General features: G+C 43.7%; 1 protein-coding gene across 7 annotated transcripts in view; it reads left to right on the forward strand.

Moving 5' to 3' along the window:
- SPHKAP (SPHK1 interactor, AKAP domain containing) overlaps positions 1–12,469 on the forward strand; it is a 111,844-nt gene that overhangs the window by 21,950 nt on the left and 77,425 nt on the right. For all 7 annotated transcript variants that reach the window (XM_008165906.4, XM_008165907.4, XM_008165909.4 and 4 more), the window contains one exon: positions 6,781–6,883. In XM_008165906.4, coding sequence (XP_008164128.2) covers positions 6,781–6,883 — 103 coding nt within the window. The remainder of the gene's footprint in view (positions 1–6,780; positions 6,884–12,469) is intronic.

The raw sequence follows: 12,469 nt of genomic DNA on the forward strand, positions 1-12,469 counted from the left end.
GCTTGGAAAATGTGACAAGTATACCCTACTGGGTCAAAGCAGAAGGCAAATAAAAAATCATAAAATTGTTTAGAGTCTCCTGACTTAAGCCAAACCTATGATTTTTGAATGCTTGGGATTGACAATACTGCGAGTGTCCAAACAAACCCAACCTTTTAGCCCCTTTTGTGGGCTCAGTATTCTTTCTTCAGCCTTCCTGCACAACCTCTCTAGATGGCTCCATAGGATGGCCCATGCCCCCCTTCTGTTGAAAACCTTAAGTTGTGGGCAGATCTCTGCATTAAACCCATGGCCATTGTGCTCAGTATCCTACAATGCCTGCTACTCTTACTCCTTTCTTGGCTTCTTCCTCACACAGCCTTTCCTAGGTTCCTTGTCCAGCTCCCTCTTAACAGGGAACCACTTTTGATATTTCCACTGATCCCAGAAAGCTTCCCAGCACAGTACTGCTCCTACCAGCTATCCCTTATGTTGAGACATGGTTGCCTTGTATTTCCCAGCAGGTCTGCTCTCAGGCACCACCTCTTAGGTATATGATTCCAGTGCAGAAGGAGGGAAACCATACACATGTTAGAGCTAGGATTTGAACCGCTTAACAATCCAGCTCATCCTGTGATCGAGTGCAACAGGCCCTGGTTTAAATCCTGCACAAGATGTCATTTAAAGGTGCCATAATTTTCAAGGCCTCAATTAAACTCTCAAGTGCCACATTGATGAGCACAGTATGAGAGTGGGAATGGAATAGAATAGAAAGGCCAACGGGGGTAATGTGACTGTGCTGCTGCAGCAGAACCTTTTAGAACCCTTTTGGATCCCACTGCTGAAGAACTGAGAAGGGCAGACAAGCGACGCATGCCCCAGAAGATTTTTCCTGGAAAGACATAGGTCTGCCCTGCTGGCTTTGCCACAGAATTAAGGTGGGAGAGCTGAAGAGCCTGAGGAGGGTGTCAGCCATCTGCTTCCTTAAGACATCAGATGTGTGTTGGGATATAAAGCTCACACGGGAGCCCATAGGATTAAAAAAAGAACCCAACCCCCCCCCCAAAAAAAAGCTCAGAATTTTGAGGGATGAGGAGATTTTACAGAAGAGGTGGGGTAGTCTCAATCTGACCTCATATTGAAAGAAAGATTTGTGAACCTCAGGAAACAGAGGCTGAGTTTCAGCAAAATCTGAACTCTTGCAAGTTTTACTTACTTTGATTTCATTACTCTTTTCAGCTCTAGATCTTTTTTTGACATGGGATGCCCTAACCTGAAGCAGCTTACTGAAAATGAGCCCTCACATGTGCATGTGCTAATGTGCACCTGCTTCACATGCACACTGCACTGAAGGTGCACACATGGCTAAATGGGGGCCAAATACTGTAGCCAAGGTGGGGATGTGAACTGTGTATCCAGTAGTGCATGGACAAAGTTAGTCATCATTGTTTTCCTTATGCAAAATGCACGTTCACAAGTTTACTGAAAACTAGGCATTGGAATCCTGTGAAGTTTTTGACAAACCTTCTTTGTTGTAGCTGCCATGTTTGATCACACTTTAAATAAGTCAATCCCCCTTTCCAGCAATGGACCAATCCAGATGAGTGATTCAGTAGAGTTACTTATACCTAGGGCCCTACCAAATTCAGGACCATGAAAAATGCATCATGGACAGTGAAATCTGGTCTTGTGTGTACTTTTACCCTACACTATACAGATTTTACCAGCGTTTCTCAAACTGGGAGTCCTGACACAAAAGGATCACAGGGGGGCGGGGCGGTAGCAAAGTTATAGTAAGGGGTTCGTGGTATTGCCACCCTTCTGTGCTGCCTTCAGAGTTGGGTGGCTGGAGAGCGGCGGTTGCTGGCCAGGCACCCAGCTCTGAAGGCAGTGCCCCACCAGTAGCAGCGCAGAAGGGTGGCAATACCATACCATGCCACCTTCCGCACTGCTACCTTCAGACCTGGGCAGCCAGAGAGTGACAGCTGCTGGGCCAGAAAGGGACCAGCTCTGCAAGTAGCAGAGCAGAAGTAAGGGTTGCAATACCATACCATGCCACCCTTACTTTTGTGCTGCTGCTGCTGGCAGTGGTGCTGCCTTCAGAGCTGGGCTCCTGGCCAGCAGCCACTACTCTCCAGGCACCCAATTCTGAAGGCAGCACTGCTGCCAGTGGTAGCACAGAAGTAAGGGTGGCGATACTGGGACCTCCCCTATAATAGTCTTGCAACCCCTTATACTGCCTTTTGAGTCAGGACCCCTAGTTACAACGTCATGAAGTTTCATATGTCAATAGCTGAAATTATGAAATTTTCAGTCATAAGATTTTAAAAATTGTAATTGACCAAAATGGAGCATGAATTTGGTAGGGCCCTACTTATGCCTAACACTTACACAACTTTAGAATCAAGCTGCATGCCATATACAACATAGGAGTAAGTGTTCTGCTCTAATACCCCTGGAGACCAAGAACATAGACTCTTCAACACTTTCAGCTTCATGTTCATTCTCAAGTACTCCCATGTTTACTGTCAGATGTCTTCTAAAATCACTGCTATGCTGTCCCATGTGCACAAAGTAGCCAGTCTTACAAGATTCACAGCTATAAGCTTCTGAGTGTCTGACATTAGAATTTAGCTCTTATCAGTCTCCAGTGACCTCAATGACAAGTGCTCCAAGTCACTGAACTTCAGTCTGTGGTGTAGCCTGTTCTGTTTGATATAATTCATAACACACAGTGGCATTCTGTTTCACTCAACACAGCTCCAGCGAGCCTTTCCATATTTGTACATGAAGATATTTTCCCTTTCACTTTAACCCTGTTTTCTTCTGGAAAATGTTGGAGATCTTTTGCCTTGTATGGTTGAAAAGACTGGTGTTGTGTACTATATTTGACTATGACCTGATCATATATTCAAAGGGAACAGATTTGTTAGTATGCCATAAATATAACTCCAGGACTAGTTTTCCACCTATACATTTTACAAATGGAGAAGTAGAACATCAAGACCAATAAACTCTTTGGTTTCTGGTACGTTGATTGTTGATTTTTAGACTCCTAACATGAACCCACCACAATGTGCCTGATTACATGTAGAACATACGTAACAGATGACGACATTATCAGTGCATCAGCTACCTCTAGTGTTAAGCTGTACATAAGCCCCACAGTTAGCATATAGATGCTCTTGCACTCATACCTGAAGTTCAGACTTTGACTTGAACCTTAGTTCTAGACTGTGAAAATGGCTCATAGACTATAATAAGGGGCAACACGGCTGCAAACATACTAGATAAACTGAGGGTTAAGATCAGGATTTAAGAGTAGAGACCAATTTACATGCATAAATATGCCCATATATACACGCATAGAAAACCTGGTTTAGTAAAGTCTTTTATCCAAACTTCACCCCAAAATTCTTTACAGAACTAAAGAATGAGGTTATACAGTTAAATTAAGAATAAAGAAATTAAAATAGCATTAAATGCACATTCTCTATCCATTTGAAGAATTGGAGAAAGTCATATCCACATACATTTGGTTTGCCATCAATAGGACGTGAGATGTAAAATGGAAAGTCAAAATGAACATTGTACAAGTATGGCTTTAATTAACCATTATTTGGGCCTGAGATAGTGATCAGAATCTCACTGATTTAACTAACAAAACTGAAAAGCCAGAGTGACGCCACTGACTTTAATGGGGATCCACTGGTGTAAAACTGGAGTAAGATCAGTATCCACCCCATACTTTGTCTTGAGTTACATAGACATCCCCTATAATAATGTAATTTTTCCTTGCTAAATTCCAAGGAAGTTGACTACAGATGTTGGAGTGTTTACAGCTATTGGTCCTTTGCATAGATTAGACAGGTGAAGAAAAGGCTGGAGATTGAAAACATTAAATGGTGGTGTAAGAAGGGAAAGAGCATTGTGCTCAGCACCTCCTCATGTTCTTCTCAATTTCCCTGACTACACTGGTTCAAAACATGCATCCACTTCATGAGGTCTCATTTATTAAGTCTTGCTATAGAGTGAAACTCGCTTCATTAGTCGCCCTAGTTCATATCCACTGAGTCCATATAAGAGAGTCCTGGTCAACTTTCTTGTCCCTGTTCAGGATGCCGCCCAGCCCCCTTCCTGGAGCTGGGATTTACTTTAAACAGTCACTCCGTTCCCTCCGCCAGCTAGGAGTCCCCAGCTCTCCTCCTTGAAGCTGGGTTGTAACTTATGCCAGCTGTAAGGCCTCAGCTAGCTTCTCTTTCGGGTAGTCCCTTCTCCTCAGTTAGTCCTCAGTGGGTTCAGCAGACAGCCTTCTCCTGCAGGTGACCGCCCTGCTATGTGGGAGGAGGCAGCATATCCGCTAGTTCTCTTCTCCCAGCTCATCCACAATTGCTCAGGTGAGAGGGGAAGCCTTGTCCTGTCCACTATGCAAGGCTCCTGGTCCAGTCCCTTAAAGAAACAGTAACCGACTTTCTCCCAAACACTACTTATTCCCAGGACCACTTCCTCTCCAAAAGTACCTCTTATTTCTTAAAGTGTTTGTGTACATCAGAGCCTCCCAAAAATCTTAAAGGGCCATGCCACCTGATGAAGGGTGGGCTCCCCTGCCCCCACCACTATCTTTAAGTAGTCAGTCTTCCCCATCACACGTGTAGTGATCATGCATGTCAGGTAAACCTAGCTTTTTAAGGATATTTGTGCCTTTACTGCATCTCTATTGATGCACTGTACTTTCATGCAATAAATACATTTATTAAAAGTTACTTTAGCCTTAAATTTTCTTAATTAGCTATTTTAAATTCACTGTATTTAGACAATACATTTTTTATTAATTATGGATCAGCTTCTGATATCCTTACACTAACTGAGTAGGTCCAGGACCTTACTCAACAAATAGTCCTACTGACTGCAAGTCCCTATTTGCAGAATAAGTTACCAGTACTTACTCACACTAAGTAGCAGCAGCATCTGGCCCTACACTATATAAAGTAAAACATGTAAATATTATTCTGAGAAAATAGGGTTACCATACGTCCGGATTTTCCCGGACATGTCCGGCTTTTGGGGGCTCAAATCCCCGTCCGGGGGGAAATCCCCAAAAGCCGGGCATGTCCGGGAAAATCGGTAGGCTCGGCCGGGGCCTCTTTGTGCGGGGCCGGGGGCATGGTGCTGGGCCGGGAGCCGGTCCGGGCGCGCGGTGCCGGGCCGGGGGCCAGGCCGGGCCAGGGTTGCAGTGCCGGGCCGGTCCCGCGGGGCTGGGAGCCGGGTCGGGGAGCCGGGGTCGGGGAGCCGGGCCGGGGTCGGGGAGCCGGGCTCAGGGAGCCGGGCCGGGGTCGGGGGGCTGGGAGCCGGGAGTGGTCGGCCGGGGCCGCGCCTCCTCCCCCCCCACCCCCACCCCTTACCTGCTTCAGGCTTCCCGCGAATTAAATGTTCGCGGGAAGCAGGGGAGGGGGTGGAGACTTTGGGAGGGGCGGAGTTGGGGCGGGGATGGGGCTGGGGGCGGGGCCCCCGGGAGTGTCCTCCATTAGGAGGCACAAAATATGGTAACCCTAGAGAAAACAAACTCAGGACTCTCTTTAACCTATGAGATAGTGCAAATCCTACATTCGTGGCACACCATTTGACTGTGCCTTGACTTAGTTCAGAGTTTTGGATGTGTAAGGAATGCAGGATCAAGTTCTCTATTTTGAAGATTTTCTATATTTTATATGGGATAAACTTTCAGCTTGCTTCTCAGGAAATTGGATGCACAGCTCTTAAAGGGTACTGAGAACTGTGCTGAATTCACTAGGCAATAACCTGAAAACATATGACACTTAGATTAAGTTTATAATTAATACTGAAATAATGATAATTTAGGGCCTAGTTCTGCAAACACGCACTTATAACCAGGTGGAATGGGACACTTAATAGAAGGTGTAATGCTTACTATGGCGAGTAATGTTTGCAGGAATGGGCCCTTGGTGCTGTATGATCTTTAGGGACTCTGAAGTCGTGCATAAAGAGAGAGGCAGGCTTATTTAACTGAATTTACCTTGCTATAATTTGATTATGAATTATTTAGTTAGCAGTCTTTGTTCTACAAGAAATAATTAAGCTAATCCAAAAGCAATGCTTTAGGATTGGTATCAGCTGCATGTATAAATACTGTGACTGGAAGTCTGATTTGCATGACTTCACAAGAGGAAGATGCAGATGTGAAGAATAAGTACAATTCAGCAGCACGCACACAACATGCAATATAGAGTATGTGTGCATTGTCCTAGTCTGCGATTATAAAGCTACTTTACCTGGGCCTTTGAGTTCAGTCACTCCCCCTGTTTTCTTTTTGCTTTAATGACTATTATTAAACTCACGTCTCAGATCCCAGGCAGGTAATAGTGAGGATGAAGTATAGTATGAATTTTCTTTTATACTAGTGTCTACCAAGCTCAATTAACATAGTGAGGATGCCATTTACTGCTCAAGACTGCTTGCTTAAGAAAAGATGCTAGCACCACATTTTAGTATATTGTTAAAGACAGGCAGACGTAAGTAGGTCCAGCTAAGTGCTATATTCTAGTCCTTAAAAGGCAGCAGTCTGCTATTTTGTATTCATTATAGGATAGTCCTCCAAAAATGGGAAAATTGGGGTAATCAACAGAATGGTAACATCAGCCAGGGAAAGTGCAGAGAGGTTGGTGCAATTTGAGTTAAGATGCATTTCTTTAAATTGAGCTGTATTTTTGGCATCGTTTCATGTATTTATGTAGATGAGTCATTGGAAGGATTGTTGTTGTTGTTGTTGTTCTCTTTCTTCAGCAACTTTGAATCCCCACTGATGTATGAAGTCTCAGAGCACCAAGTCAGCGGCACAGACAGTTCAGAAAGCAGTTTGGGGAGCTCTGTCACAGCATGTAAGAAGGTAACTTCTCTCTAAGCTTATTTTATTTTCCAAGGCAGATCTAACCAACAGTGAAGCTCTGCTTTAACTCATGCCTTAATAGGGATTATAAAAATCAATTGATGCACAAAACAATGTCAATGATATGGAAACATTAATATTAAAATCTGAATGGTCTGGGTATTTTGCAGTTTTATTTGGTTAGACTATGTTTGCCAATGATTTGACAATACATGTTAAGTGTAGCAGTGATCACGGTCATAGGTAGTTTTCCATTTTTCCCTTCTTACCAAAGCAGTAGACAGTGTGTGTGAACAGTCCCAGAACTGTGTTATAATAAGTAGTCAGGTTCTAGGACCTTGCATAGAGGTCCAGAGCTCTTCTGCCTATTCTGGTGTCTGACTTAGTTGGACTTTATCAGTCCAAGATCATAAAAGAGTAAGTGTTATTTTGAGGCAAATGGGACATGGGAGACAACCCTAGGAACTGCTAAGGTCAAGGAAAAGCTTAGACTAAGGTTTATGTTTAATTATATAAGTTAAGGGTAAGTTTGGACTAGAACAGTGTGCGTGCATACCTATTAGGAGCAAGGCAGGACAAACATTTATATGTACACTTATTTCACTGTGACTGAGAATATGCCGCTAAAGAACTTCAAACCTTAGTAGCATACATTCCGTGTCCTACAGGGCCAGGTTGTGGCTGTCTCTTGTGTAGGAGCAGAAAACTCAACTAGCCCTACCCCCTAGCCATTGCTTTCACTGCAGAAGTTCTAGCTCACTTCAGCTGGAGGCAGTAGCTAAAAGCCACACTTAAGCGTGAACTGAAATGTTTTGTTTATTCAGGAGAGTGCTTATTTGCTTTTAAGAAAAGAAAGCAAAAAAAAAAAAAAAAGAGGACACGTAACTGGAACCTGATAGGTACTCCCTATATTTCTCCTCATTTCAATGAAAATATTAAGAGAAAAATGTTCAGTGACATTGGTCCCCCATGATTCTTGATTTACTCCTGCCAGAGGCAGCTGCTTCATATCAGGTTGTGGCACGCTGACATGTTAGTGAGAGGAAGATCATGTAGCCAATTGTACCTATATAGAAGACTTCACCCCTGGGGTGGGTCAACCTGGCACCTTTACACACACCAGGCTAACTTTAAAGAGTTTTAAAGGAGGACACCACACCAGTAACTCAGAGCTGTTCCAGCTGCCTGGACCCTTACAGTTAAGATTTTAATAATAAAATATGAGAATCAACTTCTAATACATCTGTACAATCAAAAATCAAGCAGTTCACTTCTGCATTTTGCCAACAGCAGAACATTTTGGGCACATTTGAGGAATTGTTACAGGATACTTTAACATTCTTTCTGTATGCTTTTAGCCACACAAAAACATCAGCTCAGTCTACCACCTTCTCTTTTATATTATGTTTGTTAAAAGTAAGTTTAATTAAGATTTATAATTGCTGTTGGATTAGAGCCTCCTTGGTCTCCCACTGGCAGGGAATGATTTAAGCATTCCAGCTGATTCACTTGCAAGTTTGAAGAGCTATTTCTATCATGTACAGCTACTGTTAGGCATCATCTCTCATGCTGCCTATTCTTCACAGACCAATCTGAATGAATGCAAGAGATGTGCCCCTTGATGTCTCATCTTATTCTGCATGTACCTCTTTCATATCTTTTTGAAAAGTGGTAATTAACCAAAGCAATTAAGATGATTAGGCATAAACATGCAGATGTCTTGTTTGTAGAGCAGAACCTCAATGTTGTATCTATTGTAGATAGATTTACTATATATTAAATATCTCAGAGAGCAGGAAACTGTTAACTTCACACAAGTTCAGTGTTTCTTCCTTTGGGAAGGAGTGACTTTTCCATGCCACATTGTGCTAAAAGGTGATTTAGTTCATTGTTTCACCACACACTGAGTAATGCTGACAGTTAAGTCTAGATGCAAGTGGAAAACTTTTTTCTACAACCATGAATTACTGCTGATTTCACATTTAATGCATGATGCAGATTCATCCTGAATTATTTAAAGTATGATTTCCACTGAGCACCTAATATACAACAGTGTGGTGCACGCAGCTGCTACACATAAGAATGCTGTATGAATCAAATTCTGCTTCCAGTTACACAATTTTAAGTCTAAAGTAACTTCACGGACCTCAGCAAAATATTATTATGGATGTATGTCAGAGGAACATGAGCAAAATTTGGTTCAATATGTAATCATTCTGTGTATGAAGACGTCTACAAGATTTTAGAGAAGGGAGAACCTATTTTGAAATGGACAATATAGAATGTACTGAATGACTGGTAACATTGTACAAGTTCACATTACTCATTACAGGTGTGTAAGTTTGCTATACTGCAATTAAATGTACTTTGCAATGGATATAACGAATTGGTGCTTCTTCACAAACATATATTCAAATACACTGCTGGAGCTATCAGTCGGAGAAGCAGATGTGTCCAAATTACATTTGAAAAACTAACTAGTGCCATGTGTATTAATTTGCAGGATCAGATCCTACGAGTGGCTGAGATTCTTTATCCTCACAGCCACATGTTCGCAGGGAGAAGATTATATCCTCAAAAATTAAATAAGATTCTAGTAAATATAAGAGATTTTGACCCTATATTATCAGCATAGAGATAATTATCTTAGACATTGACATCCTAGGACAAACCTGCGATAATTCCTTGCAAATGAAGGGAAAGTGGCCTTTCCAGTAAAGGTCATCACGTGATGTTAACTTCTAGTTATCAAGAAATTCAACTGTTCATGCATTTTCTTTCTCTACATAGTGTGTATGTAGATATGTACTAGTTACCGTTAGTCAACATTACCCTTAGATACCGCACAATGGCCCAGATTATCCCTTTGCACAGAAAAAACAATAGGAGGGGGGGTTCTGAGTGAGAAGATATCCACAAGGATTCTGTTGCCAAGATTCCCCCATATTGTTCTTACGTGGCATAGTTTGCCCCAACCCCAAGGAAGTGTCTCTAGCAACTTCCATGATCCCCCCCACAGACTGGCATCTTCTCATACCCCCACATCACTCAGATCTGTGGGAGTCTCAGGGCATCTGCATAGAGGCCCCCAGTGCCTCCACATCAACTCTGACCCCCTAGTTCCTTCATCTCCTTGGAAGAGATAACATAGCCCCAGACTCCACTCTCTTTGCTACTAATTTCTATAGGTTGCAGAGGGGACGATGGGCCCACTCCTTCCCCTGGCCTGCCCAGTCTCCACCCCTTTCCTCAACATTGACTCTGGAAAAGGTTCCAGAGTGCCTGGACCAACAGGGGATGCCATAAAAAAATGGCAGAGACCCCTTCCATGTAGAACAGGGAACATCCAGGCATGGATTTGGAGTGGGAGGGGAGAAACAGGATGAACTGAGCTTGTGGTACTTCAGACCACATGGTTATTTCTTATGGAGAAACTATTAACATTCTCACTTTTTAATGGCAAAATCCCCCCCATACACACACTTGAACCGAACTACCCATTCATTAAACGATAAAATCACAACACTGAGGTCATGCATGTGTAATGCTGACAGACCCAGGTCATCAGCTGGGATCAAACCCGGGACCTCTGAAGCTTAATGCATGAGCCTCTATTGCCTGAACTCAAAGACATCTTTTAGCCAAGCTGTATCAGGCTCAACAATCTCTAGCTGCCCTAGCCACCACTGAAGAGGAGCAGAGTGCTACAGCAAGCAGGCATGGGTGGCACAAAAAATAGATAGACCTTTGTACTGCTCAAGGGTGACAACAAATGAGCAGTATGCTGGCCGGATCCAAGCCATAGCAGCTATGTTGGAAGTGTACAGGGCTGGCCTTACCATGAGGCAAACTGAGGCGGCCACCTCAGGTGCCAGACTGCGGGAGGGGGGCGGGGGGTGCACTAGGACCCAGAGTGTAGAAAATGGTGTCTGCTGCTGGTGCATATGTATTCTCTCTGCTCTAGATGCACAGAGATGGTTGAGTGCTGTGCTGGAGGAAGGAGGGCACGAGACATAACAGGCAGGCAGAAGAAAAGGGGAGAGAGGGAACAAAAGAAAGCAGCAGGAACTGCAGGGAGAGAGAGGAGGCGGAGCCTCTTATATACTCCTCTAGCACTCCCAGGAGCCTGGACTGATTAACACCAGCTTCTCAGAGAGCTTCCTGTTTCCTGCTGCTTCCCTGAGCCCACTTGAGGAGAACAGGCAGTCAACTGAAGTAGTAGGAGCCACTTCGGCCCTTAAGATGCTGATATCTTCCCTCACTCAGGCCCTGCCACCAGCCTGCTTACTTGTCCCCTTCAATTGAGTGTTGAGAGCCACTATAGCTGGCACAGAACAGCAGTCATGGGTGAAAGAAGAAAACGCCCCTCTGGGGCAGCATTCAGAAAAAGCAAGCAAGCAAAGGAAGCTTTTCTATTCAAGCAGGAAGGAGCTCTCCTGAGATGCATAGACAAGTGTTCACGGTGAGCCTTCCGGCCCCAGTGAGGATGTGAGTGGTGAGGAGATGCCTGATCTTCCAGTTAGTCAGAGTGCAGGTGGCCTGGCAGCTACTGCAGCATCCATATCTCCATCTCAGATGGATGTAACCATGCACGTTCCTGAAGAAAAGTGTAGATCAGAGAAGAGTGTGGTGGAGGCGCAAGAAACAGCTGCTGCTGACTTAAGGAACTAAAGTCTAGATGATCCAGGACTGTGGACCCACTTGAGCAGTAGCCTGAGGGACTTCCTTGTACTGCACGGGCCACGGCAAGTGAAAAAACTTCATGTTCCCCAAAGACAATGAAAATAGAAGGCTCCATCCAACACATTACTGGCCTAAAATCCCCAATGGTGACAAAGTGGAGAGGCCACTTATGTACTCAAAAACCCAGAATGCTGCATACTGTTTTTGTTGCAAACTCTTCCAGTCTAATGTTCCAGCCACATTGGGTTCTACAGGAACAAAGGACTGGAAAAATCTGGCATGCCATGAGAAGTCAGCAAATCACCAGAGAGCATTCCATAGATGGAAAGAGCTTGAGATGAGACTAAGGTTAAAGGCCACCATAGATGATCAGCATCAAGAGAAGATTGCATCAGAGTCTCTTTACTGGCAAAATGTTCTGAAAAGGCTCATTACCATTGTGAGAATGCTTGCTACCCAAAACCTAGCACTGCGTGGCACTTCAGATCAGCTGTGTGCGCCAAACAATGGAAACTTCCTTAAAATTATGTAGCTGATGGCGGAGTTTGATGCTGTACTCCAGGAGCATCTAAGAAGAGTCACCACCCAAGACATGAACACACACCATTACCTTGGAAAAACAATTCAAAATGAGATCATAGAGTTACTGGCAACAAAAGTCAAACAAGATTGTGGCAGGTCTGAAGTCAGCAAGATATTACTCTGTTATTCTTGACTGCACACCTGATATCAGCCATACGAAACAAATGACTTTAATGGTGTGTTTTGTAATAAACAGAACCTAGTGAAAAATGTCCCTGCAATGGTGACTGTCAGAGCATTTTCTAGAATTTATTGATGATGATACTACAGGAGCTGGTATGAAATGTGCTTCTTAAAAAGCTGGAAGATACAGGAATTGCA

Source organism: Chrysemys picta, chromosome 9 (assembly GCF_011386835.1).
Source record: "Chrysemys picta bellii isolate R12L10 chromosome 9, ASM1138683v2, whole genome shotgun sequence".
NCBI classification, from domain to species: Eukaryota; Metazoa; Chordata; order Testudines; family Emydidae; genus Chrysemys; species Chrysemys picta.